General features: G+C 43.2%; 1 protein-coding gene across 2 annotated transcripts in view; it reads right to left on the bottom strand.

Moving 5' to 3' along the window:
* LOC135051285 (granulocyte-macrophage colony-stimulating factor receptor subunit alpha-like) overlaps nucleotides 1-20,735 on the bottom strand; it is a 174,046-nt gene that overhangs the window by 105,525 nt on the left and 47,786 nt on the right. For both annotated transcript variants that reach the window (XM_063957353.1, XM_063957352.1), the window contains exon 3: nucleotides 16,822-16,958. In XM_063957353.1, the coding sequence (XP_063813423.1) occupies nucleotides 16,822-16,958 (137 nt within the window). The remainder of the gene's footprint in view (nucleotides 1-16,821; nucleotides 16,959-20,735) is intronic.

Here is a 20,735-nt window from a genome sequence, read left to right on the forward strand (position 1 = left end):
TCGCTTCATAACATCTCCCTTGTTCTGAGCACCAGGAACCTAACATTACCACCAGCCCAACCACAAAAAAGAAATAAAACTTTTTTTCTTTTTTGGCCCAGTCCAGTGTCTAGTCTAGAATCCAGTCTTGTCTAGAATTCAATGTGCAGAATCCAATCCGGTGTTTAGAATCCAGTCCTGTTTAGAATTCCGTGTGCAGAATCCAATCCGGTGTTTAGAATCCAGTCCTGTCTTGAATTTAGTGTGCAGAATCCAATCCGGTGTTTAGAATCCAGTCCTGTCTAGAACTCAGTGTGCGGAATCCAGTCCGGTATTTAAAAAAAAAAAAAAAAAAAACAGTCTTGTATTGTCTAGTTTAAAAATTTAGTCTTGCCTTGTCTAGTCATGCCTTGTCTAGTCTTGTCTAATTTTAAATCCTCCTATGTCTACTATGCAAGCCCTGCAGGCATCTCTCGCAGCCCTGAACTCTGCTTTCAGTGCTTTGAGACCAGAGCGACTAGAAGTTTTGCAGCAATCCCTAAAGCAACTGCAAAACCTTCTGACTAAAATCTTGCTCATCTTGCCAGAAGTCGTTGAGAGTACATCTATCTCTAAAGAGACTCTTGTTCACAGTATGGTGACAAGAGAATCCTCTGGTTTAATTGAAGAGAAAAGGTTTAAAAGTTTTCTGCGGCCCAGGCTCTCTGAAGAGGAGCGTCTGCGTCGCAGAAACTTAAACTTATGCCTATATTGTGGGGGTTTAGGCCACTATCTGCAGACCTGTGAGTTGCGCAAGCCAAAGTGTGGTAATGAGTCTTGCCCTCTGGCCAAGTTGAGTCAGGATACAAGACCTACTCCTGTCTCTACTGTGGCAGAGGTACTTGTCACATAACCCACACTAAAAAACTCTCTGTCCTATAATTGGGGTCCTTGGGCAAGGGAGCCCCATTATAGATTCAGGAATCAAAAGATAATGTTTCTCTCCTGTCTTGAGGTTCCTGTTGAAGCAGCGTTGCAAGCCCCTGGAGTGGTGCCCGTTGCCCAGGGTCCTGGAGTGGTGCCCGTTGCCCAGGGTCCTGGAGTGGTGCCCGTTGCCCAGGGTCCTGGAGTGGTGCCCGTTGCCCAGGGTCCTGGAGTGGTGCCCGTTGCCCAGGGTCCTGGAGTGGTGCCCATTGCCCAGGGTCCTGGAGAGGTGCCCGATGCTCAGGATCTTGGTGCGGTACCCGATGCCCAGAGTGCTGGAGCGGTACCCGATGCCCAGAGTGCTGGAGCGGTACCCGGTGCCCAGAGTGCTGGAGCGGTACCCGGTGCCCAGAGTGCTGGAGCGGTACCCGGTACCCGGTGCCCAGAGTGCTGGAGCGGTACCCGGTGCCCAGAGTGCTGGAGCGGTACCCGGTGCCCAGAGTGCTGGAGCGGTACCCGGTGCCCAGAGTGCTGGAGCGGTACCCGGTGCCCAGAGTGCTGGAGCGGTACCCGATGCCCAGAACGCTGGAGTGTTACCCGATGCCCTAGCTTATAGAGGGACATCAAATATTATAGTTCAGGTGTCCATACAAGAAGGGGTCTCAGAAGCTGTTACCCCAGGTAGGGACTTGAAAAGCGCAACCCCAGAAAGGGTATCTAAAACCATAGTTCTAGAAGGGAACTCGAGAAGCAAAACCCCAGAAGGGATATTTGAAGTAATATCCTCAAGTGGGGTCTCGAGAGACGCAGCCTCTAAGAAGGGTCTAGAGGTCGCTTCTCCAGGAAAGAACTTAAGAGGCGTAGCATTAGTGGAGGTGCTGAAGGTTATAGCTTCAGCAAAAGTCCCGGAAGTCATAGTCCCGGGAGAAGTTTCGATAATTATCGACTCAGAGAGGGAGGCCTATGGCTCGGTCCCAGTGGGGGAGGCCGACGGCTCGGTCCCAGTAAAAGAATCCGAGGTGCTGACCCCAGCGGGGTTCCCGGAGGCCTCTGCCCCAGCGGGGTTCCTGGAGGCTACTGTCCCAGCGGGGCTCCTGGAGGCCACTGCCCCAGCGGGGTTCTCGAAGGCCACTGCCCCGTGTGGGGTTCAGAAAGTCACTGCCCCGTGTGGGGTTCAGAAAGTCACTGCCCCGTGTGGGGTTCAGAAAGTCACTGCCCCGTGTGGGGTTCAGAAAGTCACTGCCCCGGGTGGGGTTCAGAGAGTCTCAGCCTCGAGTAAGGTCAATAGTGACCAGGTCCTAGCAAAGCACTCCAGTCAGTCAGATGGGAAGGAAACAGATCCTGACTCTGTTGATATCTCAACATCCATAATCTTTGATGGGGACTTTGCCCAATTTCTGGCGCTTTTCAAACACTATTACATTATTATGTTGTCTAGACCATTTCTAGGCATCACTTTAGAGAACCTTGCGCTCTATCTGATTTATTCTTTTAGAGGAGAGCCTTTTGAGTGGGCGACCAGCCTAATGAAAGCTGAAGATACCATTCTTCAGGATCTTCCAGCATTCGGTGATGCAATTGTTAAAAGATATGGTTCCAAATTGGTTCAGGTTCCTCTAAGTCACCCGTCTTGTCTGCTGAGAGTCCACCAAATACTGTAAACTCTGCACAAGAGTCCCAGCCCGTTGTTTTGACTGCAGGATGTACTTTTCTGACTTCTACTTCTTCTAATAATAGTACTTTGCCAGAAAGTTCAGCTCCCAAGGGTAAGAAACCTGTCTCTGATTTGAACGCAGCCTTGCTGGGTGGTACCATCAGTTCAGACAATGTTTGGGGAATTACCTTGGTCAGACCTAAAGAGCTTTGTAAAAAGAAGAAGAAGAAAAAGAAATAATTTTTGACTCTTGCCTTGATATAAAAAAAAAAGGATTTTTTTTCCCCTTATCTTGTGTCCAGTGGCCACCGTCAGGGGAAGGGCACTGTTACAAGCTGTGGTTGCAGCTTGTTTTTGTGTCTGTTAGACCAGTGTGTCAGGTTTTGTTTTTGTATCCCTTGTTTTGGATAGTCTGCATTTTGGGGTCCTTTGACCCCTCCTCAAGGGGGGTGGGGGTACTGTTATGAGCCACGGCTGTGGCTCATTCCTGTTTTGCATGTCAGTTAGGTATTTTATGTTTATAAGTTGTTTTGCAGGCCAGGATTTCCCGTTGCTCTGTTTTAGAGTACTCTTGGTTGCTGCCGCTGGTGAGTCTGTGTAATTGCAGCTTGTTCCCATGTGTTCAGCCTCACCTGGCTGCTAATTGCATCTTGTCAGTTTGGAGTCATGCAACAGGGCAGCTGCATGAGATTATTAATTAGGCCTCTCTGTTATATGCTGGCTCAGTGCTATTCACAGACGCTGGTGATATTTCTTGGTTTCCAGTCTGCTTGAGTTCTGAGCTTGTTCCTGCCAATTCCTGAGCTCCTGTGTAGCAGTGTCTGTCGAACTGCTTCCTGTGTCGATTCCTGTGTCAGTCCCTGTGTCGATTCCTGTGTCTGATCCCGTGTCCTGCCGTGAAGTGTTCCTGTACTGAGGTCCAGTGCCTTTGCCTGTGCTTGGTCAAGTTTCTGGCTTCTTGGTGTCCACCGGTCTGTCGTTTGGGATTCTGCCTGTCCTCCAGTTCTGAGAGTCTGTGTCGGCAGCATTGGGGGTTCCTGTCCGTTTGCCAGTATTCATACCGGTTCCGTGAGTAGCGGCTCTGCCGCGTCCGTCGGCCTAGGCCGCTGTATTCCATTATTATTTCTGTCACTGGTGTTTTGCAGAGGGTTCTGCTTATGCTGTCACCGCCGGTACACAAAAGTATTGTGTCGGTGTGTGGTCAGCATTTCCTTTGTTGTTCTTTTCCTTTGGCGGCAAGCCGCACATACTTTGGTTTTAGGTTTGTTAGTAGCCCCTGGCCTTGTTGTTTAGTCAGAGGGCCCCTTGTTATCACCCTGTCTCGGTTCACTCTTTGTCTCTCATTAAGACCTGAGGGGGCATCGAAGTTGGGCAGACTTAATCCGCCCTTCAAAAGCGGCTGCCATGGGCTCAAGCAACCATAGTCTCGCAAGAGTGTACTGACAGCACGGGCGAGACAACGGAGATAGGGCGCCAGGGGCTATTCCCTTTCCATTCCCCTTTCCCAGCATTACGTCCTGGTGCTCTGGACTCGCTTCATAACATCTCCCTTGTTCTGAGCACCAGGAACCTAACACGTATTTTATGATTGGAAGCCACCAGCACTGGTTTTGCCTAATTCATTGACCATAAATAATTTGAATTGGTCCTGGACCACCAAGCCAAGGCTCCCTTGCAAGTGTCCCGAGGCACCCCACGGTGCCACAGCACACAGTTTGAGAACCACAGGTCAAATCTAATATAAGTAAATATATACAAATATACAGTATCTCTATTTTATCTTTTATTTTATCTTTTTTAAACATGTTACTTCAAAGTTACATGTATTTTTTTAAACAAATTAATATAAATAAATATATAACATAAATATAATAGATATAAAAAAATATATAAATATAATAAAATAAAACTACTTCTTGAATATTCAAAATAAAATAACATACGAGTCAAACACCATGGGGTATTTTTGCTAAAGTGTGGATTTTTAGAAGTGGAGATGTTACCCATAGCAACCAATCAGATTCTAGTTATCTTCTAGAAGGTGCTAGATACATTATAAGTAGAATCTGATTGATTGCTATGGGCATACAGGGGAGGGTTCCTGGGGTGCACACCAGTAATGTGAGGTGCGACCCTGCGGAGACCTTTCAGTAGAACTGCATACAAAGAAAAAGGTTGCAGGTGCACAATTCAAACATTACCAATTTATTAATAATAAACATTGCAATAAAAATTTTCATTTTGAGCGAGGTTCTTTGCATAGTTATGGCCATAAGTAACGGCATGCCCACCGTGTCCAGGTGACCTCATTAGTCGGGCAAGTCCCTAACATTTTGGGGGGTACAAATCAAGGGCGCAGGACCCCCCAAAAATGAAATAGCTGAGTGACCCCAGGGCAACACAAAAGTGAAAAAATACATAGTAAAAAAGTGAAAATAGGTTAGTGAGAGAGGCTGCTGAAAAGAGCAGGGGTAAATTAGTGAGAGGTAATGAAGTGACAGATAAAGTAGTGAGAGGTAAAGTAGTGACAAGTGAAGGTAGGAAATTTTATTGCAATGATTATTATTAATAAATTGGTAAGGTTTGAATTGTGCATCTGTAACCTTTTTTTATTGCTATGGGCAACATCTCAACTTCTAAAAACCTGCACTTCAGTAAATATAATCCCATATGTACATTTGAGCTACATTTTTCCCCATTGTACCCCCTCTACATGTCGAAAACGGGTCCGTGGTGCTCGGCCACGCCCACTCGGCAGAGGGCACACCCCTCCCGTGCTGAGACATGCCCCCTTTTCGGGTCGCACGCGGCTTCGCTGCGCAGGGGTCACTCTTCCTCCTCCTTCAAAGTTGGGAGGTATGCACTTCCTGCTATCAAATTTCAGTATCTAACAAAAAAGCTCCAAAATGACTAAACCTATTGGGCCATTGGGTAGAAGACTACCCACTGATTTTTACACGCAGATAACACAGGTGTGGTGCATGTGAGGTGAAAAATGATTACATATGTGGTAACTAAAATCCATGGACATCATGACACAGGAATACTGTTTCTTTTTTCTGTTTTAAAAATGTTTAACTTTTCATATCAAAAATGTACATTTTTTGAAGATTTACTGTTAGCTTCAAATAAAGTTGCTAAAAAGGGGATGGAGGGTTGAAAAATAATACAGTATGTGATAGTGTATAAACACATTTCATTTTGCAGCATTCATTAATCTAGGAAAAAAATGTAAAGGTGCTGGGTAGAAAACTACCCACCCGGGAGGTGGAGCTGGTTCCTGTCACCTGCCAGGGAGGAGGGGATCCCCAATGAGCTCACCCTAGATGCTCAAATATTCGGTTTTTGGAATATTTTGGATTTTAGAATAACAGATGTGGGAGAGTCAAACTACACCAATTTATCTTCCTTATATTGCTTTCTCGTTGACACTAGCAACAAGTGCCATCCTGCACTGTATACTTCCACACTGCCACTTAATGACATCATATGTATCTGATAATTTTTTATTTTTTTAAAGTACCTGTTGTCATTATTTCCCTTCATTATTGGCCTCAGAACATGCTCCAGAGTGCTATATGCCCTGTAGGATTAATTCAATTAATCAACTAGTAGCCACTTGTAGGAACCCAGACTTTCCTGATCTTCCTTCAGTGTAGCACAGCGGTTCCCAACCTTTTTTCTCTCCCATACCCCTTGATTAGGCTTTTCATTTATAAGTACCCCCTCGTCTCATAAATCCCACCCACCCATCTGTCCACGCCAGAAAAGTTTGTTTTTGTTAGGTAGTAATGTTCTTAGGTTAGCTAAATAATTAACTTACTCTTTAATGGCATTTATAAGCCTCAAACTTCAATGCAATGCATACATAGAGTACAAAAAAAAAGAAGAAGAAGAAGGCTACACGCCAATAAATTCTTCAGTTAATACAAGCTTCTTACAGCTATTTAATTGAGCAAAACAGACATACTATACAGAGTGGTTTCTTAAAGGAAACAAATGCTTCATGGTTCAAAAAGAATAGGAAGATATGTACATGCTGAGATGCATAATTAATAAAGGTATACAAATTGTGGATACAATCACTTCAATCACTGCAGTAGGACAAATTAGAGGTGAATTACGTATTCTATTTGCCTCAATAACGTATGAAGTTAAACACGGTGAGCACCTGCCTGTGTTTTCATTTTATCCGTGGGCCAGCTACTTCCTCCAGCCGCGGCTGTATGACTCGTCGTCCTCCTAACGCGACAGCGCATGCACCGGAGGCTCCTTTATCCAGCTGCGGCTGCATCTCCCATCGTCCTCCTAGCGCAACAGCGCATGCGCCAGGGGGACTCTGAAGACTTCCGCCATTACCGGTATTGTTTTCAAGTACCTCCAACCAGTCTGCTGCGTACTAGAGATGAGCGCCTGAAATTTTTCGGGTTTTGGTTTTGGGTTCGGTTCCGCGGCCGTGTTTTGGGTTCGAACGCGTTTTGGCAAAACCTCACCGAATTTTTTTTGTCTGATTCGGGTGTGTTTTGGATTCGGGTGTTTTTTTCAAAAAACACTAAAAAACAGCTTAAATCATAGAATTTGGGGGTCATTTTGATCCCAAAGTATTATTAACCTCAAAAACCATAATTTACACTCATTTTCAGTCTATTCTGAATACCTCACACCTCACAATATTATTTTTAGTCCTAAAATTTGCACCGAGGTCGCTGTGTGAGTAAGATAAGCGACCCTAGTGGCCGACACAAACACCGGGCACATCTAGGAGTGGCACTGCAGTGTCACGCAGGATGTCCCTTCCAAAAAACCCTCCCCAAACAGCACATGACGCAAAGAAAAAAAGAGGCGCAATGAGGTAGCTGTGTGAGTAAGATTAGCGACCCTAGTGGCCGACACAAACACCGGGCCCATCTAGGAGTGGCACTGCAGTGTCACGCAGGATGGCCCTTCCAAAAAACCCTCCCCAAACAGCACATGACGCAAAGAAAAAAAGAGGCGCAATGAGGAAGCTGTGTGAGTAAGATTAGCGACCCTAGTGGCCGACACAAACACCGGGCCCATCTAGGAGTGGCACTGCAGTGTCACGCAGGATGTCCCTTCCAAAAAACCCTCCCCAAACAGCACATGACGCAAAGAAAAAAAGAGGCGCAATGAGGTAGCTGACTGTGAGTAAGATTAGCGACCCTAGTGGCCGACACAAACACCGGGCCCATCTAGGAGTGGCACTGCAGTGTCACGCAGGATGTCCCTTCCAAAAAACCCTCCCCAATCAGCACATGATGCAAAGAAAAAGAAAAGAAAAAAGAGGTGCAAGATGGAATTGTCCTTGGGCCCTCCCACCCACCCTTATGTTGTATAAACAAAACAGGACATGCACACTTTAACCAACCCATCATTTCAGTGACAGGGTCTGCCACACGACTGTGACTGATATGACGGGTTGGTTTGGACCCCCCCCAAAAAAGAAGCAATTAATCTCTCCTTGCACAAACTGGCTCTACAGAGGCAAGATGTCCACCTCATCTTCACCCTCCGATATATCACCGTGTACATCCCCCTCCTCACAGATTATCAATTCGTCCCCACTGGAATCCACCATCTCAGCTCCCTGTGTACTTTGTGGAGGCAATTGCTGCTGGTCAATGTCTCCGCGGAGGAATTGATTATAATTCATTTTAATGAACATCATCTTCTCCACATTTTCTGGATGTAACCTCGTACGCCGATTGCTGACAAGGTGAGCGGCGGCACTAAACACTCTTTTGGAGTACACACTTGTGGGAGGGCAACTTAGGTAGAATAAAGCCAGTTTGTGCAAGGGCCTCCAAATTGCCTCTTTTTCCTGCCAGTATAAGTACGGACTGTGTGACGTGCCTACTTGGATGCGGTCACTCATATAATCCTCCACCATTCTATCAATGTTGAGAGAATCATATGCAGTGACAGTAGACGACATGTCCGTAATCGTTGTCAGGTCCTTCTGTCCGGACCAGATGTCAGCATCAGCAGTCGCTCCAGACTGCCCTGCATCACCGCCAGCGGGTGGGCTCGGAATTCTGAGCCTTTTCCTCGCACCCCCAGTTGCGGGAGAATGTGAAGGAGGAGATGTTGACAGGTCGCGTTCCGCTTGACTTGACAATTTTGTCACCAGCAGGTCTTTCAACCCCAGCAGACCTGTGTCTGCCGGAAAGAGAGATCCAAGGTAGGCTTTAAATCTAGGATCGAGCACGGTGGCCAAAATGTAGTGCTCTGATTTCAACAGATTGACCACCCGTGAATCCTTGTTAAGCGAATTAAGGGCTGCATCCACAAGTCCCACATGCCTAGCGGAATCGCTCCCTTTTAGCTCCTTCTTCAATGCCTCCAGCTTCTTCTGCAAAAGCCTGATGAGGGGAATGACCTGACTCAGGCTGGCAGTGTCTGAACTGACTTCACGTGTGGCAAGTTCAAAGGGCATCAGAACCTTGCACAACGTTGAAATCATTCTCCACTGCACTTGAGACAGGTGCATTCCACCTCCTATATCGTGCTCAATTGTATAGGCTTGAATGGCCTTTTGCTGCTCCTCCAACCTCTGAAGCATATAGAGGGTTGAATTCCACCTCGTTACCACTTCTTGCTTCAGATGATGGCAGGGCAGGTTCAGTAGTTTTTGGTGGTGCTCCAGTCTTCTGTACGTGGTGCCTGTACGCCGAAAGTGTCCCGCAATTTTTCTGGCCACCGACAGCATCTCTTGCACGCCCCTGTCGTTTTTAAAAAAATTCTGCACCACCAAATTCAAGGTATGTGCAAAACATGGGACGTGCTGGAATTTGCCCATATTTAATGCACACACAATATTGCTGGCGTTGTCCGATGCCACAAATCCACAGGAGAGTCCAATTGGGGTAAGCCATTCCGCGATGATCTTCCTCAGTTGCCGTAAGAGGTTTTCAGCTGTGTGCGTATTCTGGAAACCGGTGATACAAAGCGTAGCCTGCCTAGGAAAGAGTTGGCGTTTGCGAGATGCTGCTACTGGTGCCGCCGCTGCTGTTCTTGCGGCGGGAGTCCATACATCTACCCAGTGGGCTGTCACAGTCATATAGTCCTGACCCTGCCCTGCTCCACTTGTCCACATGTCCGTGGCTAAGTGGACATTGGGTACAGCTGCATTTTTTAGGACACTGGTGACTCTTTTTCTGAGGTCTGTGTACATTTTCGGTATCGCCTGCCTAGAGAAATGGAACCTAGATGGTATTTGGTACCGGGGACACAGTACCTCCAACAAGTCTCTAGTTGGCTCTGCAGTAATGATGGATACCGGAACCACGTTTCTCACCACCCAGGATGCCAAGGCCTCAGTTATCCGCTTTGCAGTAGGATGACTGCTGTGATATTTCATCTTCCTCGCAAAGGACTGTTGAACAGTCAATTGCTTACTGGAAGTAGTACAAGTGGGCTTACGACTTCCCCTCTGGGATGACCATCGACTCCCAGCGGCAACAACAGCAGCGCCAGCAGCAGTAGGCGTTACACGCAAGGATGCATCGGAGGAATCCCAGGCAGGAGAGGACTCGTCAGAATTGCCAGTGACATGGCCTGCAGGACTATTGGCATTCCTGGGGAAGGAGGAAATTGACACTGAGGGAGTTGGTGGGGTGGTTTGCGTGAGCTTGGTTACAAGAGGAAGGGATTTACTGGTCAGTGGACTGCTTCCGCTGTCACCCAAAGTTTTTGAACTTGTCACTGACTTATTATGAATGCGCTGCAGGTGACGTATAAGGGAGGATGTTCCGAGGTGGTTAACGTCCTTACCCCTACTTATTACAGCTTGACAAAGGGAACACATGGCTTGACACCTGTTGTCCGCATTTCTGGTGAAATACCTCCACACCGAAGAGCTGATTTTTTTGGTATTTTCACCTGGCATGTCAACGGCCATATTCCTCCCACGGACAACAGGTGTCTCCCCGGGTGCCTGACTTAAACAAACCACCTCACCATCAGAATCCTCCTGGTCAATTTCCTCCCCAGCGCCAGCAACACCCATATCCTCCTCATCCTGGTGTACTTCAACACTGACATCTTCAATCTGACTATCAGGAACTGGACTGCGGGTGCTCCTTCCAGCACTTGCAGGGGGCGTGCAAATGGTGGAAGGCGCATGCTCTTCACGTCCAGTGTTGGGAAGGTCAGGCATCGCAACCGACACAATTGGACTCTCCTTGTGGATTTGGGATTTCGAAGAATGCACAGTTCTTTGCTGTGCTGCTTTTGCCAGCTTGAGTCTTTTCATTTTTCTAGCGAGAGGCTGAGTGCTTCCATCCTCATGTGAAGCTGAACCACTAGCCATGAACATAGGCCAGGGCCTCAGCCGTTCCTTGCCACTCCGTGTGGTAAATGGCATATTGGCAAGTTTACGCTTCTCCTCCGACAATTTTATTTTAGGTTTTGGAGTCCTTTTTTTTCTGATATTTGGTGTTTTGGATTTGACATGCTCTGTACTATGACATTGGGCATCGGCCTTGGCAGACGACGTTGCTGGCATTTCATCGTCTCGGCCATGACTAGTGGCAGCAGCTTCAGCACGAGGTGGAAGTGGATCTTGATCTTTCCCTAATTTTGGAACCTCAACATTTTTGTTCTCCATATTTTAATAGGCACAACTAAAAGGCACCTCAGGTAAACAATGGAGATGGATACTAGTATACAATTATGGACTGCCTGCCGAGTGCAGACACAGAGGTAGCCACAGCCGTGAACTACCGTACTGTACTGTGTCTGCAGCTAATATAGACTGGTTGATAAAGAGAAGATGTCTATGTAACTATGTATGTATAAAGAAGACTGAAAAAAATCCACGATTAGGTGGTATACAATTATGGACGGACTGCCTGCCGAGTGCAGACACAGAGGTAGCCACAGCCGTGAACTACCGTACTGTACTGTGTCTGCAGCTAATATAGACTGGTTGATAAAGAGAAGATGTCTATGTAACTATGTATGTATAAAGAAGAATGAAAAAAAACCACGGTTAGGTGGTATACAATTATGGACGGACTGCCTGCCGAGTGCAGACACAGAGGTAGCCACAGCCGTGAACTACCGTACTGTACTGTGTCTGCAGCTAATATAGACTGGTTGATAAAGAGAAGATGTCTATGTAACTATGTATGTATAAAGAAGAATGAAAAAAATCCACGGTTAGGTGGTATTACAATTATGGACGGACTGCCTGCCGAGTGCAGAGACACAGAGGTAGCCACAGCCGTGAACTACCGTACTGTGTCTGCTGCGACTGGATGATAAATGATATAAAAAATATATATATATCACTACTGCAGCCGGACAGGTATATATTATATATTATATAATGACGGACCTGCTGGACACTGTCTGTCAGCAGAATGAGTTTTATTTTTATAGAATAAAAAAAAAAAAACACACAAGTGAAGTCACACGACGAGTGTTTAACTTTTTCAGGCAATCACAATATAAGTATACTACTAACTATACTGGTGGTCAGTGTGGTCAGGTCACTGGTCAGTCACACTGGCAGTGGCACTCCTGCAGCAAAAGTGTGCACTGTTTAATTTTAATATAATATGTACTCCTGGCTCCTGCTATAACCTATAACTGGCACTGCAGTAGTGCTCCCCAGTCTCCCCCACAATTATAAGCTGTGTGAGCTGAGCAGTCAGACAGATATATAATATATATAGATGATGCAGCACACTGGCCTGAGCCTGAGCAGTGCACACAGATATGGTATGTGACTGACTGAGTCACTGTGTGTATCGCTTTTTTCAGGCAGAGAACGGATATATTAAATAAACTGCACTGTGTGTCTGGTGGTCACTCACTATATAATATATTATGTACTCCTGGCTCCTGCTATAACCTATAACTGGCACTGCAGTAGTGCTCCCCAGTCTCCCCCACAATTATAAGCTGTGTGAGCTGAGCAGTCAGACAGATATATATAATATTATATATAGATAATAGATGATGCAGCACACTGGCCTGAGCCTGAGCAGTGCACACAGATATGGTATGTGACTGACTGAGTCACTGTGTGTATCGCTTTTTTCAGGCAGAGAACGGATATATTAAATAAACTGCACTGTGTGTCTGGTGGTCACTCACTATATAATATATTATGTACTCCTGGCTCCTGCTATAACCTATAACTGGCACTGCAGTAGTGCTCCCCAGTCTCCCCCACAATTATAAGCTGTGTGAGCTGAGCAGTCAGACAGATATATATAATATTATATATAGATAATAGATGATGCAGCACACTGGCCTGAGCCTGAGCAGTGCACACAGATATGGTATGTGACTGAGTCACTGTGTGCTGTGTATCGCTTTTTTCAGGCAGAGAACGGATTATAAAGTAAACTGCACTGTCCTCACTAGTAAACTCTCTCCACTCAGTCTCTACACTTCTACAGTAACAGTACTCCTCCTAGTCAGCTCCAGTAAATCTCTCTCAGTCTCTTATAATCTAAATGGAGAGGACGCCAGCCACGTCCTCTCCCTATCAATCTCAATGCACGTGTGAAAATGGCGGCGACGCGCGGCTCCTTATATAGAATCCGAGTCTCGCGATAGAATCCGAGCCTCGCGAGAATCCGACAGCGTCATGAAGACGTTCGGGCGCGCTCGGGTTAACCGAGCAAGGCGGGAAGATCCGAGTCGCTCGGACCCGTGAAAAAAAACATGAAGTTCTGGCGGGTTCGGATTCAGAGAAACCGAACCCGCTCATCTCTACTGCGTACCCCAGGGGGTAAGCTTACCACGGGTTGGGAACCACTGGTCTAGCACAAGGTATGGCATGTGTGTACTATGACATTTCTAACAAGCATCATATGACACTCATAAAAGTAAAGATATGGGACCTCTGGCTTTTGCACTTCAAGCATTCTTAGGCATCTAAATTTAGTCTTCTCAAATTGCACTTCAATAATCTTCTCATATAGTTGTGCTATTCATGCTTTGATTAGTTCACTGCTACAAATTGAGTCATGGGACTTCAGCCTTGTGGTCCGTATTGCGATCTCCCACTTTCTCTGCTCTTTCTATATTCCATCTTACACATCAAGTTTACTTCGATCTTTAATCCCCTTTTCCTTTTATAAAATATTGACTGACTTTTCAACATGTTGTAAACCAAATGTAGGCCTGGATGTAATGGCTTGTGAGACGACCGGAGATCCGAGATTCTGGCCGAACTCATACTTTTTTTTATAAGCAGCAAATGTTTACACTGCAAAACCAACCAGGCTGTCTTTAAAATGTATTATGGGGCAATTTCAGTAAGGATTGCAAAAATTACAAATTAGCAAAAATTGCGAGCAAAAGCAAAATTGCGAAAGCACGCCCAAACGGAAAAACTGCAACACTAATTTAATTTAACAAAAAGAAGGTGGCCTTGTGAAATGTGCAAATATTGCGAAAACCATCCTAATAATCACAATGTTTGCGTACATATTAAAAATGTATGCAATTTTTGCGTACATGTTTCTAATGTTGCATTTTTTGCTAACAGTGTTTTTCCCTTAAAAATTGCACAACCTACTTTCCTGCACCCAAATTAAAGAAACTTCTCAACAATTGTAAATCAATTCAATCATCACTTAATTGGTCAAATGATCTTGTGGTAATTTAGCAGTTATTATCTTAAAGACACCAAAGTGTTTTTCTTCAAACATTGACTAATGCCCATAACTGTGTTCAAATATATTCAACTAGAGACAGCGTGAATTCTAGACTCTAAAGCCTACACAACAGCAATTATTGGTATACAATATGTTTTAACAAACACACTTTTTTTGGAGTCAAAATATTTTAATTCGGAAACAGTAACATTTTTATCCCCCCCAAAAAATAGTGTTTTTTTTTTATTATGAAGTGGTCAAACATTATATATTATTGTTTCTTTGCTTTTATTTACATACCTTACTTTAAGGAATTATGTGTAAATATTTGTTTCAATAAGTATACAAATGGAGCAGAATTTGCAAAACTTGAAAATAAAAAGATGGTGTTGCTGTTCTTCAACATATGTTTATGTGTGTAGCGCACAAAGAAAATGTAAACAATAAAAAAAATGTATGTGGGTATGTTTAAAAAAAAACTAAAATGTTAGGAAGCTACAGTAAATGTCATTCAGCAGATACTACTAAGCAAAATGTTTGTAAAGGTTATTTTACATTTACTTCTATCAAATAGTGTGGTTGTCAAACCTCGATTGTTAGTAAGTGTAAACACAAATAGGTTAGTAACATATATTTTCACAATCAACATGTGTTACAGAGTTAAACAATACCTTATGGCCTTCATTCCGAGTTGATCGCTAGCTGCCATTGTTCATAGCGCAGCTATCAGGCAAAAAATCAGCACTTCTGCGCATGCGTATGGTGCGCAGTGCGCACACATGACGTACTTTCACAAAAGCCGATGCAGTTTCACACAAGGTCTAGCGACGCTTTTCAGTCGCACTGTTGACCGCTGAGTGATTGACAGGAATGGGGCGTTTCTGGGAGGTAACTGACCGTTTTCCGGGAGTGTGCTGAAAAACGCAGGCATGTCAGATACAAACGCAGGCGTGCCTGGGGAAATGGGGGAGTGGCTGGCCGGACGCAGGGCGTGTTTGTGACGTCAAAACAGGAACTAAATAGTCTGAAGTGATCGCAAGGTAGGAGTAGGTCTGCAGCTACTCAGAAACTGCTTGAAAAAATGTAGACGCCGTTCTGCGATCCTTTCATCGCACTTCTGCTAAGCTAAGATACACTCCAGAGGGCGGCGGCTTAGCGTTTGCACTGCTGCTAAAATCAGCTAGTGAGCGATCCACTCGGAATGAGAGCCTACATGTTTCTAAGTGCCAATACAGCTGAATGAAGTTATTTGTGGTCTGAGGTGTGAGCTTCTTCAGCTGGGTGTAATGAAGCAATGATTGCAGTATACATGCAGTCTACAACTGAGGTCAGCTTGTGCAATTTTTAAGGTAGACCTATAGTCACTCAGAAACTGCACATCAGAAATGTGCGATCTGTTGTAAAAATTGCGAATGCACCGCCCACCGACCATCAGCATACACCCACAACATGCCCCGCAACACGCCCCTGATCATAGTTTTTGCGAGTCCAGCCCTTTAGTACTCCCCCTACAAGCCTACTTTTCGTAGTGCAACACAGTTTTTGCTAAGTTTCAGAAATTGTTTTTTTTCTCAGTTTTTGCTATTTAAGTTGCAGAATTTACATTTCTACGCTTTTTTTTGCTAATTTTGCTGATTTGCGATCCTTGCTGAATTAGGCCCTATGTCTTAAAAATGTGCTATTTTCATGATTTTTATCAACATCAGTATGTTATATAATTTAAGTATATATTCTCTTTGCTTATTTTTACTGTAGCCAGATGCTATGTTCTTCTCAAGTGCAAAACATAAAAATGGTAAAGTGCTGTATTGGAGGTCAATTAAAAATGTAAAAGGAAAACAATAAATCAAACTCGATTAAATACATTTTTTTTTTTCAAGTGTAGTTCTGCCAGGGTCTGCTTGGCCAGGTTCATCAGACATTTGTCAATGCTTCCAGATGGCCAATAGGTATAATTTTCATGTACTATAAAATGAGTTTAAAGTCCTCCAATATAATTTATGCTGTGAGAGCCCAAAAATGATCCAAACAGCACTGTATAATGAAACATTTAATTCTCACCAAAGTCAATGTTGATGGATACATTCAAATGACTCCTTATATATCCATGTAGAATGTGTATCCAGACTGCTGCTTTAGTAGCAGCTAGAGAAGAAGAGTCATAAATCCTAATATTAGTTGTTTCAGTTTTGTTACATCTCATCAATGGTAGACATGGACCAACGGTTTCTGATGTGTAAGGCTTGAAAAGTACTAACAACGTGCATATTAATGTTAGGATGAGGTAAGTAAAAGTAAGAAAATATTGTATGTACTTAGGGAAGGCCCAGTAACTTAAACAGAGAAATTTAATTTAGAAATTAGCAAATCTTTAAGTTTCACTTTTAAATTCTTATTCTACATTATATAATCCCATTCAGTATTGAATTTTTTAATTTGCATGGGGAATTAACAGAAATGGGTAGATACATTCTGTTATGTGGTGTGGTTTAAGTAAGACTGAAAATTGAAGGCAGAATTAGACAGGAAAAATGTGAGAAATGTCTTAATTAAATTGAGAATGATGGTATTTTGCTCATCGCTAGTTTAACGTTATCGGCCTTCAATGCTGTATTCACCATTACAGAGGCATGTAAATGTATATCTTACCTCAGTCAGATATTCCCATTGTCCTTCAGAAGTTTTCATATGAATTTCATATATGCGATGTACATCACAGTCCCAAAACAAAAATATATGTGATCCATTAGTTTTCACTGATAGGTTTGCTCGGTGGTATGGAAGAGCTGAGAGAAAATTTGGAGATGGAAATGATTAGCCTTTCATAACCGTATACATGGAAGGTGGTGAGAGGTGATAAAGGATGGAATTGGAGAGTATAACACTGTTTGCAAGCTGGGTACATGAATGAGCTTTGTTTTGCATCCTCGTTATGATTAAAAAGAAATGTTGTGTTCCATCATAAATAAGGTGCTGCAAAATATGTCTTTCAAACTGTTTTTAGCCTACAGTATACTCTATAGGGAAAACTAGTGTACATTAAAGCCACACTTTAAATGGAAAATTCAATACTCACAAGAGACATGTAATAACGGGATGTAGTTAATATGCCGGTGGTCAGAATACTGACAACGGTATCCCGACCGTCGAGAATGCCAACAGCTGCGGCAGGGCTTTTCCCACTTGTGGGTGTCCACAACACCCATAGAGTGGGAATAGAACCTGTGGCATGCACAGTGAGCCACCGAGCCCACAGCATTGCAGGCTTTCTAGTGCTCGCCCCATTGTCGGCATTCAGGTGACTGGGATCCCAGTGTCGGTATTCTGACCACAGGGATCCAAGCGCCGGGATTCCATACCCAACGTGTAATAATGGCAAACCTAATGTTTCTTCACTGTCATGGGTAATCTAAGATATAAAGGAAATTACAAAGTATAGTGTTATATAGAGAAAAGCAGGATTAATGGAGATACAGGAAGATGCACATTCCACAAATATTGTACATTTATGCGCTTTTGAAATAGCAGTTTAACTAGATTGGAGACCATTTAGGAAGTGCAGAAATATGTGGACCCACCAGGTTTTTATTTGCAGAAGTCATGGAATAGAATTGTCCTTTTTAGTTCTGTAAACTCTGTATAACCAGTTTGCACCTAGCTCTGAGGATTTCCATATCTACCTAAAAAATGCACATGGAAATAATGCACGCACACATATGCATAAATCCACATCCAGCAAAGTAAATCACCTGATCTCATCATACACTTTTGTTCCTCCATAGCCACCTCGACCCACAAATTTATAATCCTAGCCTTAAAAGCAGCTCATGTTTGCACAAAGGCACATTATATTACAAAATATATTGTACAATAGTACTGGATGGTCATAGACAATACTCAGTCGCTCTTTTCCTTTGAACCCTACATAGTTCTGCAGCAAATGTACTCACAACTCTTAATATCTACATTTATAATCTATTAATGGTCCTGGATTTTGCTAAACTGCACAAAGCCAAGAGTCGCGTGGTAAATGTACATGGATTATTGTAAGATATGGGCAAAAATGGGATGAATGTGATGCATAGCAATGTATGGAACAAAGACTGTTACAAACTAGTGAAGTTTTGATTCTATTCTTAAAAGTGTTAAATGCCTTATTACTATGTGTGTTGATTTTTGCAATTTTATTTCATGTATTTTGTTTATAAACTTTCTAGCTCTCTACAGTTGTATTTTTTGTAAATTTCTCTGCTGTGATATTTTTGATATTACTTAAACATTATTGTTATTATGTTTTTAGTTTTCTTGTATCTTCCAGGATAATCATTGCCAAATTGATGCTGAGAACTTTCAGGGTTATCCTACAACAAATTTTTAACTTTGGCAGATCCCCATTCATTCAGAGGCGATGTCCAGTGAGATGAGGTCCTTTTGCTTAACGCGTTTCAGATTTCTTATACTTCGTCAGAAGCATAAGGACACTATCTCCCTTGATGCCTATATATACCTATACCTATCAAACATCATTAATCCCCGCTGTGTCCATTAGCACCGGTTCCGTTCCGCAACTGTAAATACATCACCAGATCTGATGTTTTGCCTTCCAACTGAAACCGCTAGTGCTTTCTGTATCTGTGGAGTACCGATGTCTGTAGGCAGGCATGACATGGAGCGCATAAAGTCTTTGTTGCAGGTTATGAAGTGAGTGTTCCATTATGTGTTATTTGCCAGAGCGTGGATGTTCCTAATCAACTTTTAGTCCATATATGTTGTAGTCTAGCATGGAATTATCAGGCTGTCTGGTGCAGAATTCTACTCACTACCCCTTTAGAAAGTCTCATTGACGGAACATGTTTTGGGTGTGCCTCACTGACCTCATGTACAAAGCTAAGCTACCTTCTAGTCTTTTACTCATCTCTGATTTTTATATTTATTGTAACTACTGAATTTTGAGAGTATAAAAAAAATATATAAAAATCTCTGATAAAGAATAAAACCATCTGATAAATTCAGAGTTAGGTAATATTGGGCAGTCAAAAAAAAGAAAAGAAAAAAAAGAGGTGAGTATCAAGCAAAATATAAGAGGCTCCATATTCACAATTTAGGGGAATTCTTTCATGATTCATAAAAACCAATTAATTTCAAAATACGCATTTAATTAATGCGGAATTTTTTTAAAATTTATAAATCCATTGCATTTCTGATTTTGCCAATCTTATATCAACATCTTGACAATGCCAGGTGAGGTTTATAAAAAAAAAATAGCATTGTATAACTTATGTTTCAGATTAACCACACATATGTATCTGCTTGAGCTGTATTTACATTTCACAGAACTAAACTAACATTACTCTATCCAATAAATACCTATATATTCAATACCTATATATATAATACATATAAGACTGGGTCAGCAGCCCTGTATTTTCACAGCATACAGGACCAGTGTGCTTTTATTTTAACAAATGCACCCCTGAATTACAGCATACAAGACTGGACCAGCACTCCTGTATTTTCACAGCATACAGGACCAGTGTGCTTTTATTTTAACAGAAGCACCCCTGAATTTTTACAGCATACAAGACTGGATCAGCACCACTGTATTTTCACAGCATACAGGACATGTGTGCTTTGATTTTATCAACTGCACCCCTGAATTTTTACAGTATACAGGGCCAGTGTGCATTGATTTTAACAACTGCACTCCTGAATTTTTACAGCATACAGGACCAGTGTGCTTTTATTTTAACAGAAGCACCCCTGAATTTTTACAGCATACAAGACTGGGCCAGCACCCCTGTATTTTCACAGCATACAGGACCAGTGTGCTTTGATTTTAACAACTGCACCCCTGAATTTTTACAGCATACAGGACAAGTGTGCTTTTATTTTAACAGAAGCACCCCAAAATATGTGCAGCATACAAGATTGGGCCAGCACCCCTGTGTTTTCACAGTACACAGGACCAGTGTGCTTTGATTTTATCAACTGCACCCCTGAATTTTTACAGCATACAGGGCCAGTGTGCTTTTATTTAGCAACTGCACCTCTGAATTTTTACAGCATACAGGACAAGTGTGCTTTTATTTTAACAGTAGCACCACAAAATTTTTCCAGCATACAAGATTGGGCCAGCACCCCTGAATTTTTACAGCATACAGGTACAGTGTGCTTTTATTTTAACAACTGCACCCCTGAAGTTTTACAGCATACAGGACCAGTGTGCTTTTATTTTAACAACTGCACCTCTGAATTTTTATAGCATACAGGGCCAGTGTGCTTTTATGTTAACCAAAGCACCCCTGAGTTTTTACAGCATACAAGACTGGGCCAGCACCCCTGTATTTTACAGCATACAGGGCCAGTGTGCTTTGATTTTAACAACTGCACCCCTGAATTTTTACAGCAAACAGGGCCAGTGTGCTTTCATTTTAACCACTGCACCCCTGTATTTTCACAGCATACAGGACCAGTGTGCTTTGATTTTATCAACTGCATACCTGAATTTTTGCAGCATGCAAGACCAGTGTGCTTTGATTTTAACAGAAGTATCCCTGAATTTT

This window comes from Pseudophryne corroboree, chromosome 2, assembly GCF_028390025.1.
Source record: "Pseudophryne corroboree isolate aPseCor3 chromosome 2, aPseCor3.hap2, whole genome shotgun sequence".
NCBI classification, from domain to species: Eukaryota; Metazoa; Chordata; class Amphibia; order Anura; family Myobatrachidae; genus Pseudophryne; species Pseudophryne corroboree.